This window comes from Bidens hawaiensis, unplaced genomic scaffold, assembly GCF_021521415.1.
Source record: "Bidens hawaiensis isolate Kalapana, Puna unplaced genomic scaffold, B.hawaiensis_p1.1 tig00009445_1, whole genome shotgun sequence".
NCBI classification, from domain to species: Eukaryota; Viridiplantae; Streptophyta; class Magnoliopsida; order Asterales; family Asteraceae; genus Bidens; species Bidens hawaiensis.
The window spans coordinates 20,732-45,485 of NW_027491700.1; the positions used below are offsets into that span (position 1 = coordinate 20,732).

Sequence of the window (24,754 nt, forward strand, 5' to 3'; positions counted from 1 at the left end):
TTTAAAACATGGTTTTTCATACCGTGAATGCAAAGTAATAAATAAGACCACCCATAGTGGTGGCGTTATGGACGAAAACGCCCCCCCCCGGCATTATGGCTAGGCGTTTTAGAACAAGCGTTTTCTACACAATGCGCATATGGCACAAATTTTGAGGGCTTTGTGTGAGTGAGAGGTAGAGAGGGGGGGGGGGAGGCGTTTTGGAGGCTTTTTCTCACTACACCTACTTTTTGCAAAATGCTGAAAAACTTACTAGATGTCACATGACGTAAAATGCCCGGGTATGCCTATTTATGACTACTTGGTCTAAATATAAAGCGAGAGAAAGCATAATAAAAACGACGCGGGACCATGTGTGAAAGTTCCTTTTTCCGAATTTCAACATTATAATAAAAGCATGAAAGAGATCAGCTTGTTAATTTGCCACCATCATATAATTATATCATACAGATCGAATGATATTAAGTCAAGTATACAAATGTGTGTTTGTGATGGCCATATAATATGAGGAATGTATGACTTCGTTAATAATCACATCATTTTTCAATGTCTCAATCAAACACATCATACAGAAAATAAATTCTACTTGTCATTAACTAAATGCAATAATGTTTGTTTTTTCTTTCTTTTTTAAACGACGGATATTCTATAAAGCATCAACTAACAAGAACTAGTCGGGCAAAACACAAAAAGAAAATTACATGAATAAAAGAGGGTTTTTTAACCACTCTAGCCAATTAATTTTACACTTATTCTTTTTACTTAATTACCAAATGAAAAAGAAGTAACATTATCAAACAATGTCACATACTTCAAACGTCTATTTAAATAAAACTTTATCATTTCGAAGCTTTCAAATTTCTCATAGCATATACAATGGCACCCACCACTCTTAGCCAATAATGCTTGTTTCTTGACTTCTTTGGTAAATCCAAAACCTTTTAATCGCATTATTTTAGTGTCGTTGAAAATTCAACGTTCACACTTAAATAAGAATGTGAATGTCTGCATGAGACCGTAGATATATCTGAACGGGAATGCGAATATTTCTTTGCCAACTTGTATTTAAAGCCCGTTTTCATTGACAATAACTTGACATATTAGGTTTATAGTTTTTACTCCCTAGCTCTCTCGCGCACATGACCCGTGACCATATAATCATTTCTTCACACACACACGGAATTAGTCATATTATGGAGTCGTCTCTGTGGATGTTGCCGGATTTTAAGATCTTCATGCTTGTTTTGTTTTTGTCGGTCAGTCTCCTTGATATTAGATCCGTTGCTCAACCACTGCCTGCTGAAGAAGGTACGTACTAGTTTCTTCAACTTGATTTTGTTTCTAATTTTTCGTATTTTATTTCATCAGATTTTTGTTCGTTATAATCTGACTTCTCTTATTAACTTTGGAAGTCAAGTAATCGAATGCAGAATGCTACTAGCTAGTATACCACATAGCTACACGAGGTTTTTTTTTTTCACACTGTAAAATTTCATAAACCAAACCAAACACCCAAAAAGCAACCTTCACAACTATAAAAGAAGCCAACAACAAAAACCACAAAAACAATTACATGAACAAGAATTGATAGGAGTTTAATTCGAATAGTGTTTTTATAATTACTAGTATTTGTTAAATTAATATTATTACTTTACTTGTTGCTGTTGTTGTTGTTGTTGTTATACTTGATTGTTTTTTTATATTTAGTTCTATTATTATATTTTAGTTTCATTATTCTTATTTTCTTTAATATAATTGTTATTATATCTCCATTGGAAAATAAAAATAAAAAGATTAACATGAATAGTTCAAGACTTCAAGTCGACCCTCTGATCTGATTAATCATTTCACATTTTTTGTTTTTGCGTATTAAAAAATGTATTATTGGATTTCTGTTTTTTTATTGTTGTTGTTATTGATATTCTTATAATTATTATTAACTATTATTACTTTATTATTATTTTTATGCTTTTAAAAGCAATTGATATATTTCACAACCCGATATATTTAACATTGATATAAAACACGTGTCGTTATCGTTCTATTCTTTCTTAATGGGCCACCTTTTTTAGTTAAATTTAATATTTCTAAAAAAATAACTTTTACTATTTTCTATAAAATAAATCTAATACAAGTTTCCCGATGCGTCGAGCGGTTATTAGTGTATTACTCTCAAGCTCATCAAGCTTGAAGATCTCCTTTTTCCTCATGAATCTAAGATCTCTGAGCAGGTACAACTTATATTTGCAGTTAGCACAAAGGAGAGCATAAAAAATTGATCAGACATTTGAAAATATTATGTATTATATGTGTTTTAGTTAGAATCTGATCAAAACCGGGTTTTATCAGTTATCACAATAAAGATAGTAAGTTTTGGCTACCCAATAAGATTTGCGATCATGGGCATATATGATCAACTTTTGCCGTTGAATTACCTAGGGCCCAGGGTAGACTTAAGACTTTAAGACGCTACTTAACATAAGTATAAAACTACAACGCGTCTTTTCAATTAATTACAACTTGTCTCCCACGATTACTGTAGTCGCCAAAATTATTGACTTGAGATAACGACGTCGTACCTTTACCATGTCACTATGTCAGCTTTGATAGAGCCACTTGTGTATCTTTCTTATCTTTTACATAATTTTCACTTTCCAATAATTGACTCTATTTGAATTATTTTTAATTTTAAAAGTTGTCTTCTTTATATTTTTTTAGCTCTTTATATATAAAAGAAAATCATGTCGGTGTCAAAATTTATGAGGCCTGTCAAGATTAGATCGTATATAACTCATGGGGGTGTGGTGATCGCCGTTGAGATAACTTTAACTTCTTGTACTGATTATATAGAGCAAACGTATACACGCTTAACTCTAAATGGGACTGCTAAACATTAAACGTATCCTAACAACCTAAACCAAATACTTGTTTAGGAAGTAATAGCCACCCTTATGCACCGTTGCACCAAACTTTTTGTCGACATAACTTTTTGTTTAGGAAGTATTAACGAATTTTGTCGACATAACTTTAACTTCTTGCACTCTGAAGATTATATCTTACTTTCTTTTTGTAACTTGGATGGCTTTCTGATAGTTCCACGAATCAGACTCCGCATAAACATAATTATTTTCTATGTTTGATACTAGTTAATTTGAAAACAACAAATAAGCAAAACATATTGAATGACAAAAAACCAAACACAAATAATTATGGAATTGATAAAAGAACATATTACATGAATGTATTTTAGTTAATCATATTTAAACAAACTAAAACGACATGAAGTTGGTCAAGTTTCGGATCGATAATCAAACACGAAGTAAACAAATAACTCTTGTTTATTAATCAGAAAATATCACTCTAAAAACTTATTACAAATCTCTCAAACCCTAACTCGGTATGACTCTTGATGAATCCTAACTCGGTTACACCAAACTCACAATCTCTAATGTCTAACCATAACTCGGTTTATATAGACTAACTTAACTTGCTAGCCAAGATATTACCAAATATTATAAAACCCTAATTTTTGGGTTGGGCCTACAATTGACCCAACAATCACCCCTGCAATTTTTGTACTCGAGTCACCCGACTCACCCCCTAATTTCCTACTCGAAATTGGCAAGTCTTCAACTTCACGCTTGTCATCATTCTCTTGATTCTCCCGAGGCTTTTCATGATCTCTTGCAATGTTCTTTCGCCTCCACTTGGTTAGAAGACACACTTGCTTCGTTTGATCATTACACATCTTTCCTTGGGCTTGAATCACTTTCTTGATCACGGGTTTAGTTTCTTGAACACTCTTCTTTGGACTTCGAATTTTGGAATTTGGATCTTTTATTGGAATCTGACTCGTAACCGATTTGTCTTCTTTCAGTCCAATACTTTGAAGATTCCTACCTGCAAAATTCTTCATTCCAATGATAGCTCGTTTATCGTGACTTGTCATCTTGAGACTGATAATCGATTCTTGGTCCTTGTCACCTTCATCAAAAGTTTACCTGCATCATCTTTCATGGTTAGCAAATCATGTTTCATGTGGATCTCGCATCCACCTTCTGTTGTTTGACCAAGACTTATAATATTGCACTGTAAGCTCGGAATGTAGTAGAGATCAGTCAACAAACGTTGCTCCCTTGCTTTTCCTTCAATTAAGTCTGACCCTTTTCCCCAAATATCAATACAAGATTCATCTTCGAACTACACCTTTCCCGTGACACATTCATTTAACTCATAAAAGTATGCTTTATTACCCGTCATGTGATTCGATGCTCTGTTGTAGAGATACCAAACATCTTTCTCCATCAGTTCAGTTTCAAAACGCTTTGGAATCACCCGTCTTCATTCAGAAAAACCGTTTTCTGATCACCTTTAATCATAAATAAACTTTGATCAAAATCATCAATTTTGTTCAAATTAGATTCTTCCTTTTTCTTCATACGTTCCGGACACGTAGACGCAAAGTGACCAAACTCATCACAACGGTAACACTGAACCTGTGACATATCCTTCCTTCTCCATTGACGATCCTTCGATCTTCTTTGACTCGTATACCTTGACCTACGATGTTGATCATCTCGGTTTTGACAACCATCTTGATCCTCATCCTCTCGGTCTTGACCTCCGGTTTCCCCGGCCTCTTCCACGCCCCTGTGAACACGACCAACCCTTACCGGACTGATCATACGACTTGCCTTTGTAATTACTTTCCGATCTATTGAAAAGTAACTGACCTTGTGAATTTGAAGCGTGTTCTCTCCCCCTTAGACGTTCCTCAAACGCCTTAAGTCTTCCGATAGCGTTTTCAAACATCAAACTATCAAGATCAACACTTTGCTCGATTGAGGCTACCAGTTGAAAGTACTTATCTAGAACCGCATCCAGTAACTTCTTCACCAAGACATCTTGCTCGAACATGTGACCTAGACTCGTTGCCTTTGAAACCATGCTTGTTAATTTTCCTGCAAACTCGTCAGCAGTCTCGTTTTCCGCCATCTTGAGTTTCTCAAATTCACTTTTCAACGTTAACAGTCGAGCCTTTTGAACTCGCTCGACCCCAACATACCGTGCTTTCAAAGCCGTCTATATATCCCGAGCGTTCTTATATTGAGAAATCTGAAGAAAAATATCACCTTCTATTACTTGAAACAAAAACACTCTTGCCGTTTTATTCTTCTTCGCATCAATGACCGCACCCTCATTCTCATTCGGTTGAACAACTTCCCATAACTCTTGATCGTCTAAAATCGCTTCCACCACAATCGCCCATGTGATGTAATTAGTTCCATTCAACTTTGGTACTTGCAGTCATATCCCCCCACTCACTTTGGGTTGGATTCTCAGATATTCTTTGTCACCTGCCATTGATGGTGTCGAACCCCCTTGCTCCACTTCGTTGGAACAAACACAAACTTAGTCTCAAATAACTTTTCAGAACTGAACCCGCTTGCTCGAAAACAGACTCTGAATTGAACCGTCTTGTTCAATCCAAATAAAAATCGAGGAATGATGGTCAAACCAACTTGTTTAACCAAACTAAAACAACCAATGTTCAACGCAAACTTATGGAACTAATAAAGAAAGAAATCAAAACAGTTGTGTTTTTCCATTTGTATTCTTTGTAAAAAAAATAATAAAACACCTTATTTTTTCTTTGGTCGTAAGCTATGCAAAACCTTGCACCCCTCTTTTGACTTTTGTAATTAATATATGATTTTACTGCCACAAAACCGTCAACCTGATCAACGAACCCTCTTGTTATTTCAATCACTACTACCGGATAAGAAAGAACAACCGCCACAGATCCGCCTGACCTGTACGATCTCGTCGACCCTGCTGTTGTCGGAACTAACTTTTCTGATGCAGTTGTGCCACAAATTACTAAGTGCGTCGTAGCTGGTAATCTTGACAGGAATCGCCGGTTGTAACATCCCCAAAATTTCGATCCAAATTTGACAACTTAAGAAAGTTGAGGGATCAAAAATAATATCAAGACAAGTCATGAGAAAATATTAAATAAGGAAATATAAAAAAAATAAGCAAATAAAAATATTTCCTAAGTTAAGTATTTCCATAAGAAAGAAATAAGGAAACTCCATCCACATGAAATGATGTAAGAAAGTGGAAGCACTTTACTTTGGTATAAATAAGGAATATGGAATCTCATCACATATGGAAAGTGGTAAAGAAATGCAAGCTCTTTATAAGGAAGAGATTTTCCATAGTAACATTCTTTTATGGATATCAATATATCATGCACCAAGTTGTCCTAACGGAGGGTGCGTAGCACCCGATGCGCACGTGCACGCGCTCGGGCTCGGGCGAGGACGATGGCGATGGCGATGGCGAAGGCGACGGCCACGGCCACGGGTGACGGGCGCTTTGATGGTGCACTTCGCACGCTCGCATCGTCGCGAGCCGCTTTAATAGCCGCCTTAATATTTTTGTACAACGAGACTAAAAATGAAAAATAATATTCAGGGACCCACTACGCGATGAGTCCAAGAAGACGGGCATCGCGTACCGCGATGACCCGTGATGACTCAGGGACACGTGTCCCGTCCGGGTGACACGTGGCAAGTCGTGTCAGGCCACATGGCGACACTTGGCGCGAGCTCAAAAAGGTGGGCATCGCGGTACGCGACGCCGTTGAAGAAGGAGCCATCGCGTACCGCGATGGGGCTAAAAATCGGCTATAAATAGGGTGGGCATGGCATATTCATTTCACACACCCACAGTCACTCTCTCTCTCTAGAAAATCTACCTCGGTTTACATGTCGAGCATCGTTTTGCGTGCCACCAACCCGAAAATATCACCTCGTAATCCGTTCCAAATACCGACGTTTCCTCGAAGTGCGTGCCACCTAAATAACCCGACATTCTGTCTCAAAGTACGTGCACGACCCGGCGACATCTGAACATCGTCTAGATTTGCGTGCCAAGAAAGGTGGATCAAGAACGCCTCGATAAACGCTCATATAGAGTAGAAGTGCTGCCCGTATAAAATTAGGAATATTTAACTCCGAATACCCGTGCGAGGTAGGAGTTCTGCCTAAGTTATTATTTTATTATTATAAATGGCTTAGACCGTAGTCGGAAGTATAGCCAAGCCTTGAATACAATTAAGTATTATATAACTTTTCTTAAGCAAAAGGTTATAGTCAAAATATAGTTTCTTCTTGATTAAGAAACATAAGCATTTATATACAAAGGATATAGTCAAAATAATATTTTTTTATGATTAAGAAATATAATATTCTTATAAAAAAGAATAAAGATAAACTAATGTTTCTTCTTGAAGAAGAAACATAATATATAATTGATAAATAAAGAAAGGGACTAAAGGTCCAAATGTTTTATATAAACAAATGATTTAATCAAGGTTAATGCTATACAAAACAGACTAAAGGTCTGAAGCTTGATCGATGATCTAGTTATTTATATAACGGTTATTCTCGTACTATAGGTCCGAGGTAACAAAACAAGAAGAAGGAAACAGAAAACATGAATTAGTAACAGAAACTGATTATAAACAGAAAAGGTGAATACGCCCCAAACCTTTTATATTGAGTCAGAATGTTTGCATAGGATTTACGAATCCTTAAAACTTTGGGTGACAATCGTCAATTTCAGGTTAACTCCGTTAACTCAACTCCGTCAATTCAAACTTTAAGATCGTTAAATCTATAACGCACACTTCATTACATTTAAACTAGGGTTTAAATGACGCTTAACACTTACTACATGTGTAGTCTTTCGGGATTTGCACCGAAACGCAAACGAGTTGACGCAAACGATTGATAAATAAACGAAAAACGTCAAAACAATAATTATGTGATAATTATGTGTTAGATATATGTGTGTTACTTGATTTTGTTATGTGGAATGTTAAACAAGAAACAAGAACCAATTAGTTAGGCTAGAGATGTAACACTTGAAAGTAGAGGGACTAGAGTGTAACTTGTATCATTATAAATATATCCTTAACTAAACTCTAACCTATTATTTTCTAAACCTACAACCCCGATCGGCCTCTCTCTCCTTTGTTCTCCACGGCTGCCGTCCACAAACACACACATATACACATCAAATCAAGTGTTTGATCCAAGAACAAGGTGCTAGGAAGGTATAATTGATCATCCCTTACCTCCTTGTTGTTTAATTTTGATGTTTAATGGGTTAATCAAAAACCCTAGGCAGCCGATTTGCTTGTATATGTATGAGTTAACATGATGGTTGTTGAATTCATGATGATTGATAACTAGTATTGATGTTGATGCATGATTGATTGTTGTCTTTGATTTGAGTTGAAATACAAACCCTAATCTTGTATGCATGGTGTAATTGACATGCATGGATAGTGGTGGTAGTGTCTAGCATGTTATATGATTGATTTATGGTCCATAGATAGTTAAATTGTTGAGTTTTGATGTGAACAGATTCTGGACAGAATGTGTATACGATGTTTAAGTGACTGTAACGAAGTGTAAACGTGAAAATTGGTTGAGATTGTGGGTACTGCAGTAAACTAGGTTGAGTCTAGTTTCTATAAAGTATAAGTTTGTAATTTTTGGACAAGTAGAAGTTTACTTTTATGATTTTACAAAAACGTTGTGCAAAGCTGAGCTGTTAGACCTGCTGTTAGGTTATGTTGTAAATGTTATATCTCATGAACTACGAGACCAATTGGGTTGGTTCCACTTCTGGAAGTTGACTCATTGAGTTAACAACCAAACCCAAGTGGTCTTGCATTTATTGGATTTTTCGTTTAACGGGAATTGCAAATAACATTCTGTTGCGCATGAATCTGACTGATATGAGTTTGCTGTAATGTTTTGGTCATTATAAGAAAAATATGTGGAATAAAAATAAGATAAAGTATGTTCTGGAAACCTAAGACATGTATGTTTCATTGGTGATTTTTGGTGAATTAATTGAGATGATATGATCGGTGAAATAGTACAATCTTTCAAGTAGAAATTCTGTCACAGTGAAACTAGCTGCTGAGTTGTGTATAAATGCATGAAATATGATATTTCTTATATAATTGTTATGTTTTGACCAAAATACCCTTGCGGGGAATAGTTGCAAATTGATTGCCATGATTTGACCAAATTGCCCTTATGGGGAATAATGGCTAGTAATTGTTGTTTGTTGACCAAAATGCCCTTACGGGGATAATTGCTAGTAAAGTATGTTATTAATACATGACACAAAAGTAATTGTTCACTCACGTATCGTATCACAATTGTACTTGTTTAAGTCACACACGATTCACAAACGAAACACGAAACATGTTACGTGCATAGGTATTATGTGCCGAGTCTAGAGACTCGTTAAACCTACCGATACTTAGAAAATCTCTTTGTTATTTAGAACGCTAGAGAGTTTCTACGAAGCGCATCACTTGGTGATCTAATTCGGGATATTCTTCGCAAACAGTGAGTTCACTTACCCCACTCTTAAACTGTTTTCAAACGTTTTTCACTTGGGGGAGATAACATACTCCGATAAACGCATTTTCTGAGATAAACGCATATTTAAGATTTTGTTATAAATTATATATCACTTGTAAAGGCTAAGCGGCAAACGTAACATTTGAAGTCCCACACATCGAACCGGTTAATATTTGGAATAGCGAGTCACTGTTGAGTAGTACTACTGGGTTTGACAAACCCCACCCGACGCTAAGCTCAACTGGAGGTTGAGTGGGTGTAATTTTGGCTAACACTTACCATGGTCTGGGTTGACCTGGTGACGGGCACTTGATAAACAGTCAGCTTCGGTCTCGAACCACTTAGCGATACTTGTTGTATAGATTAGCTACCTATCGATATATAATTTGACGTAACACTATCTGGTAATGCAAAACACTTAAACGCCGTAACGTGGTTACGCAACACTTAAACGCCGTAACGTGGTTACGCAACACTTAAACGCCGTAACGTGGTTACGCAATACTGAAACGCCGTAACGAGGTTACGCAAAACGCTAAACGATTTATCTTATATAACTTGTGAACTCACCAACCTTGTGTTGACACTTTTAGTATGTTATTCTCAGGTAGCCGAGGCGGGCGCGCGGTTTAGGAGCATGCATTAAATGAAAACACTTTTATTCTGCAAACTTATTTTTAACAGTTATCTTTGGTTTTAAGTCGTCCTGCGTGACGCAGCTTTTGAATTAAGGTTTTTACGCTTCCGCACTTATTTGCATTTAAACGTTTTTATGGTTTGATTATAACTGATGATTCCGATCCTGCCAGTTCACACCCTCTGACGGTAAAACTCCGTTAGTGGATTTTGGAGGGTGTGACAGATTGGTATCAGATCCATTGGTTATAGCGAACTAGAAGCTGCATGCATACTAGACTATAACCGCGACGACCCATTAGTTATAATGATACGCACTGCATAGGTTTGTGTAGTCTGGTAATCTTATCTCTTTATCTCTTTCACTCATACGCGCGCATACACGACTTACCTGTAGGAATGTCGACGCCACCCTCATCATCATCCGATTCGATGACGCATGCTCACGGGAAGGAACCTCAGTTACCTACCGCCTCGCCACCCCGCGTAGTCCCGGAACTCGAAGCTCCCGCACCGAAGAGGTACCGCCTATCCGGAGGCCTTTACGAAAACGACGTTAGCTGGGATTGGTACCCTAACATGATCAGACGTATGGTCTATCGCGAACAAGTTCCCCCGTTGCCTCACCCGAACCATCCTGCTTATCCCAACACTCTACCACCCATAACCGAACCTGTGGAGCGAGTTCTCGCAGCTGTTGTTTCTTGTTTGGAGCGTGATGTGGGTTACATGCGCTACACGAGAGAAAATGTTGCCAGACTGTTTAAAGACGGAACCGAGACTCAGGAGGAGATTGCCCGCATGGCAGCGGCAATGAAAGATATGCAAGAGACTGGTGAGCAACAAATGAAGGTTATGATGAAGATGCAAGCTGAGATGATAGACTTGCAAGAGCAACTCCAAGAAGCAAGGACCCGAACTGAGATAGCGTTAGAGCGTTGCGATGTCTTACAAATGCAACTTGCTCAGAACGCAGCCGAACCTGAGGCAGAGCCTGAAGCCGAACCCGAGGCAGAGCCTGAAGTAGAACCTGAAGAAGATCCCGAAGAGGAGCTTGAGGAAGATCCCGAGGAAGATCCCGAGGAGGAACCCGAAGAAGAACTGGAGGAAGAACCGGCTGAGGAGGAGGCACACTCGGAGGTGTCCTCAGATGACGACATCTAGTGATGATGACACTTAGATGGAGGGGTTGTCTCCATCCGAACTATTATTTTCTATGATTTTAAGGATTGATTGGAAATACTTTGTAGCGAATACAATGGTTTTAATCATGAATTTTTATTTAGACTAATATGTGGTTGTGATGTGATGTTGTTTCTTATTTTCTTTCTTACCTATTTTTTTTTTTTACATGTATGGTGTGTTGTATATGAAGGAAAAATTCATGTTTAACATTTTATACTGTGATTCTAGGAAATGGCTGGAAGAAACGCTGGACGAGGACGTGGTAACATCAGCATGACTGCAGCTGAACTCCAAACTCTGCTGAATGACCATGTTGCGGCCGCCTTAGCCGCACACGTACAGAATCAAACTGGAGGTCCGAGTGGAACGTGTACCTTCAAGAACTACCTTGACTGCAAGCCCAGTACGTTTAAGGGCACTGAGGGAGCTATAGGCTTCCTGCGTTGGGCTGAGAAGGCCGAGTCGGCTTTTGAGATGTGTAATTGTCCCCCTGCCAGTAGGGTCAAATTCGCTGCTGGGACACTTGAGGATTCCGCCCTCACTTGGTGGAATTCAAACGTCCAGATCCTTGGGTTGGAACTGGCTAACGCGATGAACTGGGAGGAGTTCAAGAGCATGATGCGAGAGGAGTACTGTCCGAGGGAAGAAATTTCGAAGTTAGAATCGGAATTTTGGTCGTTGAAGATGGTGGGCTCGGAAATCGAAGCCTACACTACTCGTTCGCACGAGTTGGCTGTGATGTGTCCGCGGATGGTGGATCCGCCGAGCAAGAGAATAGAAATGTACATTGATGGTTTAGCACCGCAAATTCAGGGCATGGTGACGTCTTCCCGACCAGCCACGATCCAACAAGCGATCCGTTTAGCTCACAAACTGACGGATCAGGCTGTGACCCAAGGTGCGTTACCACCTAGGGGTTCGACCACTAAAGCCCGTGACAACCCGAGTAATGACCACGTCAGCAACAGTAACAGCAACAGCAACCCGAACAGCGGGAAGAGAAAGTTTGACAACACCAGATCTTCATCCTCGAACCTCCCACCGCAACACCACTACCGTAAGCCCGAATTTACTCGGAGCTTTAGCACTCAGAATCACAACAACAACACCAACCACAACGGTAGCGGGCAGGTTTCGAGCGGATATGCTGGGAAATATCCAAAGTGCAACAGGTGCAACTTTCATCATGTTGGCCAGTGTGACCGTGTCAAGTGTCAAAGATGCGGAAAGATAGGTCACCAAGCGAAAGAATGAAGAGGAGACCTTGCGGCAAAGGGTGCTCCTAAGCCACCGATGACAACTAAGGGATGCTTTGAATGTGGGCAGGAAGGTCATTTCCGGAAGGATTGCCCCAAGCTGAAACAGAATGACAATAACGGGGGTAATGGAAGTGGCAGTAATGGTGGAGGAAATGGCAAAGGAAGAGCGTTTGTGATTGGATCGGGTCAAGCCCGCAATGATCCGCATGTGGTGGCTGGTAAGTTCCCTGTAAACGATTGTTTTGCTTCTGTTTTGTTTGACACTGGAGCTGATAGGAGTTTTGTGTCGAAAGCCTTTAGCCAACTTTTAGACCTTACTCCAACCCCGTTAGACGCTAAGTTTCCTGTCGAATTAGCTAACGGTAAAACTGTAGTAACAACTCATATACTTGCGGGATGTAAGTTGAAACTGTCAGGTCATGTCTTTGATATCGACCTTATTCCTTTTACGCTTAGTAGTTTCGATGTCGTTGTCGGCATGGACTGGTTATCCGAGAACCGAGCGGAGATTATATGCCATGACAAGATAGTCCATATTACCACCCCTTCCGGCGAGATCATTTCGGTCCGAGGCGAGAGAAGCGGCATGACCACCAGCGTCATTACCCTTTTGAAGGCACAGAAGTATCTAAGAAAGGGTCATCCGGCAATTTTGGCGCAGATTGTTGAGAAACCCGCAGAGGAGAAACGAATTGAAGACATACCGGTTGTGCGAGACTTTCCGGAAGTTTTCCCAGAGGATTTGCCCGGACTCCCTCCTATTCGTCAAGTCGAATTCCAAATCGAGTTGACACCCGGTGCAGCACCCATAGCACGAGCCCCGTATCGGCTCGCACCGGCGGAACTTCAGGAGTTGTCCACTCAGTTGCAAGATTTGTTGGATAAGGGTTTTATCCGACCTAGCTCATCGCCATGGGGAGCCCCTGTCTTGTTTGTCCGAAAGAAAGACGGGACTTTCCGAATGTGCATCGACTACCGGGAGTTGAATAAGGTGACGGTCAAGAACCGTTATCCTTTACCCCGAATTGATGATTTGTTTGACCAGCTTCAAGGATCGAGTTACTACTCGAAGATTGATCTACGATCCGGTTACCACCAGCTGAGAGTGCGCGAAGAAGATATCTCAAAGACGGCTTTCAGAACACGGTATGGTCACTACGAGTTTTCGGTTATGCCTTTTGGCCTAACCAACGCGCCAGCCGTATTTATGGATCTCATGAATCGAGTATGCAAGGCGTACCTCGACAAGTTCGTGATTGTTTTCATCGATGATATTCTCGTCTACTCCAAGAACGAGACTGACCACGAAGAGCACCTAAGGGTAATTCTGGAACTATTGAAGAAGGAACAACTGTATGCTAAACTCTCGAAATGTGAATTTTGGCTTCGCGAGGTTCACTTCTTAGGACATGTGATCAACGAGAATGGTATACATGTCGATCCCGGTAAGGTAGAGGCCATCAAAAACTGGGAAGCACCTAAGACTCCGACTGAGGTGCGACAATTCCTAGGACTGGCCGGCTACTACCGGCGTTTCATCGAGGGATTTTCAAAAATTGCTCAACCCCTCACCGCTTTGACCCACAAGGGCACTAAGTACAACTGGGGTGACGCGCAAGAATCCGCTTTTCAACTGTTGAAAACCAAGCTTTGTAGCGCCCCTATTTTAGCCCTCCCCGAGGGAACGGAAAATTTTGAGGTACACTGTGACGCATCTATACAAGGTCTCGGTTGTGTGCTGATGCAACTCGAGAAGGTTATAGCCTACGCCTCTAGACAACTACGGGTTCACGAGAAGAACTACACGACCCATGATTTGGAACTCGGAGCTGTGGTGTTTGCTCTTAAGATATGGAGGCATTACTTGTACGGTACCAAGTTTACCATTTACACCGACCACAAGAGTCTCCAACATATCTACGATCAGAAGGAGCTGAACATGCGACAGCGTCGTTGGGTCGAGCTGCTTAAAGATTACGATTGTGCCATCAAGTACCATCCTGGCAAGGCCAATGTGGTGGCCGACGCCCTCAGCAGAAAGGAAACAGATAAACCCAGACGGGTGAGAGCATTGCAACTCACGATTCATGCCAGCTTACCCGATCAGATTCGCGATGCGCAACTGGAAGCTTTGAAAGATGATAATCTTCCGTCGGAACTCATGCGGGGCATGAACAAGCAACTTGAAACCAGATCGGACGGGGCCCGATATTTTGAGAACCGGATTTGGGTTCCACGATACGGAGAGTTGAGAACTCTAGTGATGGACGAAGCTCATAAGTCCCGATATTCTATCCACCCTGGCTCAGATAAAATGTATCATGATTTAAAGGCACTTTACTGGTGGCCGAACATGAAAGCCGACATTGCCACCTACGTGAGCAAATGCTTGACTTGTGCCAGAGTCAAGATAGAATACCAGAAACCATCTGGTCTACTGCAACAATCGGAACTCCCAATGTGGAAATGGGAGCACATCTCAATGGACTTTATTACGGGTTTGCCTAAGACACCGACGGGATGCGATACCATCTGGGTGATCGTTGACCGGTTGACTAAATCGGCACACTTCCTAGCAATTAAGGAAATGGACAAAATGGAAAGACTGACTCGCGTATACATGAAAGAAGTGGTGTCTAGACACGGAGTGCCTGTCTCGATCATTTCCGACCGAGATTCTCGTTTCACCTCGCACTTTTGGAAGTCGCTACAAAGCACACTGGGCACCCGTCTCGATATGAGTACAGCATACCATCCTCAGACGGATGGGCAAAGTGAACGGACTATTCAGACCCTGGAGGATATGTTGCGTGCATGCGTTTTAGATTTCGGAAAGAGTTGGGAACCCCACTTACCCTTGGTAGAGTTTTCGTATAATAACAGCTACCACGCAAGTATTAAGGCAGCGCCGTTTGAAGCGCTGTACGGACGGAAGTGTCGATCACCACTCTGCTGGGCAGAGGTGGGTGACAGCCAAATTACTGGTCCGGAACTGGTACTCGAAACCTCGGAAAAGATTGTTCAAATCCGAAATCGCATGGCAGCAGCACGAGATCGCCAAAAGAGTTACGCCGACAAGCGCCGAAAACCTCTCGAATTTCAAGTGAACGATCGGGTGTTACTCAAAGTCTCACCTTGGAAAGGTGTGGTTCGCTTTGGAAAGCGAAACAAACTCAACCCACGGTATGTTGGTCCGTACCGGATAACTGAGCGCATTGGTCCGGTGGCGTACCGACTGGACCTACCAACAGAACTCAGTGGCGTACACGATGTATTCCACGTATCAAATTTGAAGAAATGCCTATCTGATGAATCCCAAGTAGTCCCTTTGGAGGAACTACAAATTGATGAACAGTTACGTTTCATTGAAGAACCAGTCGAGGTTTTGGATTGGGAAACCAAAACGCTCAAACACAGCAAAATTCCAATCGTTAAGGTTCGTTGGAACTCGAGACGTGGACCGGAGTTCACGTGGGAACGCGAGGATCAAATGATGAAAAAGTATCCTCACCTTTTTGAAGGGCTAACCAAACACAGAAAACCGCGAAACTCGGCAAACCGTCAAACATCACCGGAGGTATGAATTAAATTTCGGGACGAAATTTCTTTCTACTAGGGGATGATATGACAAACTGAAAATTTTTTTTTTACTCTTTCAGACTCTCATCACGACTTGACTCAAATTTTCGGGACGAAAATTCTTTAACATGGGAATGATGTGACAATCGTCAATTTCAGGTTAACTCTGTTAACTCAACTCCGTCAATTCAAACTTTAAGATCGTTAAATCTATAACGCACACTTCATTACATTTAAACTAGGGTTTAAATGACGCTTAACACTTACTACATGTGTAGTCTTTCGGGATTTGCACCGAAACGCAAACGAGTTGACGCAAACGATTGATAAATAAACGAAAAACGTCAAAACAATAATTATGTGATAATTATGTGTTAGATATATGTGTGTTACTTGATTTTGTTATGTGGAATGTTAAACAAGAAACAAGAACCAATTAGTTAGGCTAGAGATGTAACACTTGAAAGTAGAGGGACTAGAGTGTAACTTGTATCATTATAAATATATCCTTAACTAAACTCTAACCTATTATTTTCTAAACCTACAACCCCGATCGGCCTCTCTCTCCTTTGTTCTCCACGGCTGCCGTCCACAAACACACACATATACACATCAAATCAAGTGTTTGATCCAAGAACAAGGTGCTAGGAAGGTATAATTGATCATCCCTTACCTCCTTGTTGTTTAATTTTGATGTTTAATGGGTTAATCAAAAACCCTAGGCAGCCGATTTGCTTGTATATGTATGAGTTAACATGATGGTTGTTGAATTCATGATGATTGATAACTAGTATTGATGTTGATGCATGATTGATTGTTGTCTTTGATTTGAGTTGAAATACAAACCCTAATCTTGTATGCATGGTGTAATTGACATGCATGGATAGTGGTGGTAGTGTCTAGCATGTTATATGATTGATTTATGGTCCATAGATAGTTAAATTGTTGAGTTTTGATGTGAACAGATTCTGGACAGAATGTGTATACGATGTTTAAGTGACTGTAACGAAGTGTAAACGTGAAAATTGGTTGAGATTGTGGGTACTGCAGTAAACTAGGTTGAGTCTAGTTTCTATAAAGTATAAGTTTGTAATTTTTGGACAAGTAGAAGTTTACTTTTATGATTTTACAAAAACGTTGTGCAAAGCTGAGCTGTTAGACCTGCTGTTAGGTTATGTTGTAAATGTTATATCTCATGAACTACGAGACCAATTGGGTTGGTTCCACTTCTGGAAGTTGACTCATTGAGTTAACAACCAAACCCAAGTGGTCTTGCATTTATTGGATTTTTCGTTTAACGGGAATTGCAAATAACATTCTGTTGCGCATGAATCTGACTGATATGAGTTTGCTGTAATGTTTTGGTCATTATAAGAAAAATATGTGGAATAAAAATAAGATAAAGTATGTTCTGGAAACCTAAGACATGTATGTTTCATTGGTGATTTTTGGTGAATTAATTGAGATGATATGATCGGTGAAATAGTACAATCTTTCAAGTAGAAATTCTGTCACAGTGAAACTAGCTGCTGAGTTGTGTATAAATGCATGAAATATGATATTTCTTATATAATTGTTATGTTTTGACCAAAATACCCTTGCGGGGAATAGTTGCAAATTGATTGCCATGATTTGACCAAATTGCCCTTATGGGGAATAATGGCTAGTAATTGTTGTTTGTTGACCAAAATGCCCTTACGGGGATAATTGCTAGTAAAGTATGTTATTAATACATGACACAAAAGTAATTGTTCACTCACGTATCGTATCACAATTGTACTTGTTTAAGTCACACACGATTCACAAACGAAACACGAAACATGTTACGTGCATATGTATTATGTGCCGAGTCTAGAGACTCGTTAAACCTACCGATACTTAGAAAATCTCTTTGTTATTTAGAACGCTAGAGAGTTTCTACGACGCGCATCACTTGGTGATCTAATTCGGGATATTCTTCGCAAACAGTGAGTTCACTTACCCCACTCTTAAACTGTTTTCAAACGTTTTTCACTTGGGGGAGATAACATACTCCGATAAACGCATTTTCTGAGATAAACGCATATTTAAGATTTTGTTATAAATTATATATCACTTGTAAAGGCTAAGCGGCAAACGTAACATTTGAAGTCCCACACATCGAACCGGTTAATATTTGGAATAGCGTGTCACTGTTGAGTAGTACTACTGGGTTTGACAAACCCCACCCGACGCTAAGCTCAACTGGAGGTTGAGTGGGTGTAATTTTGGCTAACACTTACCATGGTCTGGGTTGACCTGGTGACGGGCACTTGATAAACAGTCAGCTTCGGTCTCGAACCACTTAGCGATACTTGTTGTATAGATTAGCTACCTATCGATATATAATTTGACGTAACACTATCTGGTAATGCAAAACACTTAAACGCCGTAACGTGGTTACGCAACACTTAAACGCCGTAACGTGGTTACGCAACACTTAAACGCCGTAACGTGGTTACGCAATACTGAAACGCCGTAACGAGGTTACGCAAAACGCTAAACGATTTATCTTATATAACTTGTGAACTCACCAACCTTGTGTTGACACTTTTAGTATGTTATTCTCAGGTAGCCGAGGCGGGCGCGCGGTTTAGGAGCATGCATTAAATGAAAACACTTTTATTCTGCAAACTTATTTTTAACAGTTATCTTTGGTTTTAAGTCGTCCTGCGTGACGCAGCTTTTGAATTAAGGTTTTTACGCTTCCGCACTTATTTGCATTTAAACGTTTTTATGGTTTGATTATAACTGATGATTCCGATCCTGCCAGTTCACACCCTCTGACGGTAAAACTCCGTTAGTGGATTTTGGAGGGTGTGACACTTTGTGTAACAATAATAAGAAACGGACATTCTGATTATGAGTATACATGAGTCTGGATCCATTCATACATGGTGACTCGACATTTCCCAGAGGCCATGCGTATCATCAACATGCCTCTGAAGGTCTACGGGACTGTTCAGAGAAATGATATTGTGTATATAATTAGTTGTACAAGGTACTTAGGGTAATTTGATCCCAATTTAGTTGGGTTCCTAATGAGTAGTCACAAAGGTATTATTGTTGGTTTCACAAAGGTATTGAAAAGATATTTTTTGAGTCAGCGTTATTCACCAGCTTTGTGCTGACGTATTTTCCCACCCATGTTACAGGGAAACAAGAAAGGTTAGAACAGACAAGCAAGAAGAAATAGAAGATTGAAGTTATAGTCACTAGATGCTATCTGATGGCTCAGATATTTTATTTTAAAATATTATAAAGAGTTACGTTTTATAAATAAATGTATTTGAAATATCAAACGGGTATTTAACCCGAGTTTTTAATAAGTTTTCAATATAATAATATTTTATAAAAGATTTCCGCTAAAACTAAAACGCAACTCTGATGTATTTACAAAACAGGTACTAACTTGTGGTCATACGCCTAGGCCCTAAGATGGGGTGTGACACCGGTACCCGTAACTCTCTTGCCCGCCGATTGTAGAAACCCGTTTCAACTCCGATCGTCGTCGTAACAATACCCACTCACGCTGCTGCTTCGGCGTATGAGGTGCACTTACACAGGTCCGACTTGACCTGCTTACAAATAGACCCTGATTCGGAAACCCAACTTGGTTCCGATATGTGCTAGTGACAACTCCTTCTCAAGCCACCGCTCACCGCTGATCACTGTACCGTTACCTCACCGCCGATCAAAGTTAACTCGATTATCGATTTCTTGAACTTGGCTCTGATACCAGTTCAAGTCCTGGATCGATAATCAAACACGAAGTAAACAAATAACTCTTGTTTATTAATCAGAAAATATCACTCTAAAAACTTATTACAAATCTCTCAAACCCTAACTCGGTTTGACTCTTGATGAACCCTAACTCGGTTACACCAAACTCACAATCTCTAATGTCTAACCATAACTCAGTTTATATAGACTAACCTAACTTGCTAGCCAAGGCATTGCCAAATATTATAAAACCCTAATTCTTGGGTTGGGCCTTACACTTGGGCCAAACAACAATTGACCCAACAGTTGGTCATCACAACGTTTAGATCATAACCATTTCACCTAATCGAGCCATATGTTTAAATGGCTTTCGGCCCATACATAACAACCTGTGACCCAATAACAATTGTATTAGATCGACCCAAAAGTAACATAAACATAAATGAAAATAAGTAAACGAGTGGGGCTAACTGCCCGAACTGACTTAATCGATTAAACCGCGCAAAACTTTTATTGTTTATATGGCGGTTAATAGATATTTATGTTGGAAAATTTTGGACCTAATTAATTTATTAGTATTATCACTTATAAATAAATTATTAACGTGTCCAAAGAGTAAAAATGCATGCGGCATTGATAATTTAAAACGTGTAGCTGAGAACTATTGGTTAAATGGGCAATTAAGTTTGTCCCAAATTGGTAGAATGGTAAAAATGTGAGTGCCTTATAGGGAGAAGGGCTCACAAGATTAAGTTCTTTTATGACAAGACACATTAAGCCGCATTAGCAAGGGTGCAGAGCCCCCCGATGTGTCTGCACATGAGCGATGGGCATAATGTGACGCTTTGATGACACACTTCGCATGGTTACATCGTCACAAGAGAGCCGCCTTAGTATTTTTGGTCGGCTGAGGATAAGCATCAAGCCTGCATGTGCGATAGGTGTCGAGGATATGTCATAACTAGACCTGTGTGCTGATAACCTTGTGTCGACTGCATGCATAAATGCATGTGTGCCATGTGTCATTCATGCAAGTTGTGTGCGGTGATCTGCAGATGCTGAGAAGGGTTTTATCATCCCTCACAACACTCAACCAGATCACAACACACGAAAAACTCACCAATAAGCAAAATTATGTTCCGAATTTCGATCACGTACTCTCTCGTTCCAGGTATAGTTTGGGTGCTAGGTTAATCCCGATGTATATAATGCATCGACTGTTGTACCTGGCACACAGATATGTTTACCGAAGTAGCCTAAAATCTGTTTTAAGAGACCCGTGTTGAACACTAATCCTCAGCCACCATCTGATTTACTTTGCTTTCTTTCATTCTAGTATTTCGTTTTCTTAGTTATTATTTATAACTTGTCGTTCTACTTTATTTCAGTTTGTTTTAACTCGCTTAAATAGTTGTAATGTTTCCTTGCATTGTAATTTATTGCTTTGTTTATTTCTTGTATTGTAATTTTCATTAATAAATTTTATTTTATTTTATTCCACGGACGGTTCTCCTACAATTTACTTTTCTGTTTGTAACAGTTGAAGCCATGAACTCGATAGCCTCAAAACTACGATATAGCAATTGGAATGTTGCTAGCGATTCATGCAGCGGAGGTTTTGGCCTTAATGACATTATTAGCCTTGATGAAAACAGGCGTATGGAGTCTGGCAGCAATGTAACTTGTGACTGCAGTAACACCACGGTTTGCCACATATCAAGAATGTATGAATCTGCATGTCTTTATGTATAAAGTAGTTCGGGGATGATTTCAAGTGAGAACCAATAAATAGTTATGACCACTATTTAGTCGTTGATCATGGAACTTAAAGAGTTAAAGAGGCTAAAAAGTGGTTCCTTAGATTCCTAACTAATTTTCCAATTCACTTGTCCATCAAAACATTATCCATGTATATTAATTTGTTGTTTAATATAATAATATCTGTTATTATATGGCTTAACCACTTTAGTGCTAATCAATATTTTAAATATTTTCCATACGTGTTCTTAAATTGCAGCCAACTAAGAAGACTCAGTTTGGCAGGAGTTTTACCAGAAGAATTTCTAAATCTCCTTTTCCTGACAGAAATGTAAGTGGACTTACTTCACTAATAAATCATATTGTGTGTATATGCTTAATGTTCTTTTTATCTTATATGCATATAACTTTTGTATTGTTTGTTACATAGAGATCTATCCCGCAACTATATAAATGGCACTATTCCATCCCGTTTCAGTCAGCTTAACGTTACCATTTTGTAAGAGTTATTATTTCATTTATTTGCTTCACCGTTTACCTTACTCTGTACATTGGTCTTTGATACTTTATTTTCCGCAGAAATCTCATGGGGAACCGTATTGGTGGATCCATACCCGAAGAAATAGGTGATATTTCTTCACTTGAGGAGCTGTAAGTAAACTAAATATTACATGACACATTCGTATTCAATTTTAAACTTTCATTGTTTATTTACAATTTTCACATGTACATCAGTTTCTTACAAGACAATTTGCTTGGAGGGCCGCTTCCTCAAAATCTTAGCCGTTTGCCACGCTTGAGAAGAGTGTATGATTACTTAACTTTGTTCCAAGTATAATTAATCTTTTGTTCATTGATAACTTATTTAACTTATCATTTTTCTTGCAGCCTTATTTCAGGAAATAACTTTACAGGTACCATACCAGAATCGTATGGCAATCTGACCGGTATAAGAGACTTGAAAGTCATGTTTTTTATGTTTTGACCAAAAGTGATTTAGTGATCATCAAATATTTTATCAAACTTTTGATACATGTGTAAACTTCTTGCAGTAGGATAGACGGGAATTCATTATCCGGGAGGATACCTGATTTTATTGGAAACTGGACAAACATCACGAGACTGTGAGTATTGTTTTGCTTTATTTTGTTAAATAGTTCAACTGCCAAAATAATCATTATGAAGAATTTATTATGTAGTGATTTGCATGGAACTTCAATGGAAGGACCGATTCCTCCTTCAATATCACGGTTGACAAATTTGCAGGATTTGTGAGCACATTATTAGTCCCGATTTTGTTAATCTTCTCTTTTCGTTATTCCATATTTTAGTTTTCATATATTCATAACGTTTTCCAGGAGGATAACCGATTTGGCTGGAACATCAAGTTCAACATTTCCTGATCTAAGAAATATGACACAGATGATTAGATTGTAAGTTGATTGCATGGATGCATTTTTTAACAGAATTGATATATGACAATTAAAGTTGTAGAACTTGATATCAAGAATGAAAAGTGGTGAACCGATATCAAAGAACAAAGCGTATTAACAAAACATAAATCGAATAACTCCCAAACGTTTTATTACTAAAAAGAATAATTCAAAACTTGATTACAAGCCGTATCATTGCTTGATGATATAGAATGACCTAAGCTTGTTAGACTACAACAATGATTTTAACCAACAACTATGACCTACTTGTCAATATAGGTCCCCCAAAAACGATATGTAATTAAGGATTTCATTTGTTGAATTGAATTGTTTATTTTTTTACAAATGATCGTCACTATCCTATTTATACTTGTCGGAATGTTTCTTTCCGTATGCATCGGTACAAATTTGCTAATTACATACTAGTAATATTGTTGCTACTGCTACTAACTAGCCACTGCATCACAACAATAGTTACAATTCAAACCCTAACTTCATGACTAACTGGACTTTAACTTGATCAGGATCAACCTAACATGCATGACGAAAGAATGAAATAATGAGTTAAAAAATAATCTTACTGCAGGGTCCTGAGAAATTGTTTATATACCGGCTCAATACCTGAAGACATAGGAGAGCCGAGCAGATTCAAGATTATGTAAGTCTTTTTTTGATCTGTCATGACATTAAACTATATTAATGAAGTAATTTTGAAATTTGTATTCATTAATACACTTTTCATAAGTTTTGAGCAAAATTTTTTTGTTTAAATATAGTATATAAAATAACACGATTTGATGGGTAAACAGGTCTCAATTTTGCACCTCCATCTCTTTTGTTATAACCATCACTAACATATCCACAAATGCAATGCATTGCAGGTCCTTCCTTATTTATTAATTGTGGTGGAGACACAACAGAGTTTGAAGGAAACGTATACGAACGAGATACAACGGACGAAGGATCTTACTTTTATTATGTGCCAGAGAGATGGGCTTACAGCACAAGTGGTGTTTTCGTTAGCAGAGATAAAGCTTCATTTGTCGTTTCCAGACCAAATGCGACAGTTGGTGAAATATATAGAACAGCTCGTGTTGCTCCAACTTCACTTAGGTACTATGGACTGTGTTTACGGCCCGGGAGTTATAAAGTGAGGCTTCACTTTGCTGAAATAAGTTATACGAATGACACTACTTATAGTAGCCTTGGAAGACGCTATTTTGATATTTCCATCCAAGTAAGTGACATGCCAGCTTTCAACCGGTTTTCTTTTTAGCTAACCCAAAACAACTAGAATTAGTTACAAGTTTTATTTCAATTAGAGAATTAATAGAATTATTTATTTGGTATTTCATTTAGGGAGTTCGACAATGGCGAAACTTTAACATTGCGGAAGAAGCTAAAGGTGTTGGCAGGGCTTTTTATCTAGATTTTGATAATGTTACGATTAATGGTACCACCCTGGATATCCACTTGTATTGGGCAGGGAAGGGGACTACCGGGATTCCTGATAGAGGTGTACACGGGCCTCTTTTATCCGCTATTGCAATAACACCAAGTAAGTACGTAGTATCTGTTACGTTTTATACAAGTGGATCAAGATCAAAGAACACCAACACACCAACACGCCGACACACGATTTGCTCAACAAGCGTTTTTTGTTTATTACGACTCACAAATAGAAAAAACAAGAACTAGATACTTGGAA

General features: G+C 39.1%; 2 protein-coding genes across 2 annotated transcripts in view; both read left to right on the forward strand.

Annotated features, from left to right (window-relative positions):
* Positions 1 to 1,173: 1,173 nt before the first annotated feature.
* Positions 1,174 to 24,754, forward strand: part of LOC143532448 (putative LRR receptor-like serine/threonine-protein kinase At1g53440) — a 201,031-nt gene continuing 177,450 nt past the window's right edge. Inside the window, exons 1-3 of the mRNA XM_077027488.1 lie at positions 1,174 to 1,308; positions 21,396 to 21,579; positions 21,873 to 21,944. Coding sequence (XP_076883603.1) covers positions 1,194 to 1,308; positions 21,396 to 21,579; positions 21,873 to 21,944 — 371 coding nt within the window. The 5' untranslated portion in view covers positions 1,174 to 1,193. The remainder of the gene's footprint in view (positions 1,309 to 21,395; positions 21,580 to 21,872; positions 21,945 to 24,754) is intronic.
* The window catches only part of LOC143532442 (putative LRR receptor-like serine/threonine-protein kinase At1g53430), a 66,483-nt gene continuing 65,588 nt past the window's right edge, over positions 23,860 to 24,754 (forward strand). Inside the window, exons 1-2 of the mRNA XM_077027482.1 lie at positions 23,860 to 24,283; positions 24,406 to 24,604. Of these exons, the coding sequence (XP_076883597.1) occupies positions 23,912 to 24,283; positions 24,406 to 24,604 (571 nt within the window). The 5' untranslated portion in view covers positions 23,860 to 23,911. The remainder of the gene's footprint in view (positions 24,284 to 24,405; positions 24,605 to 24,754) is intronic.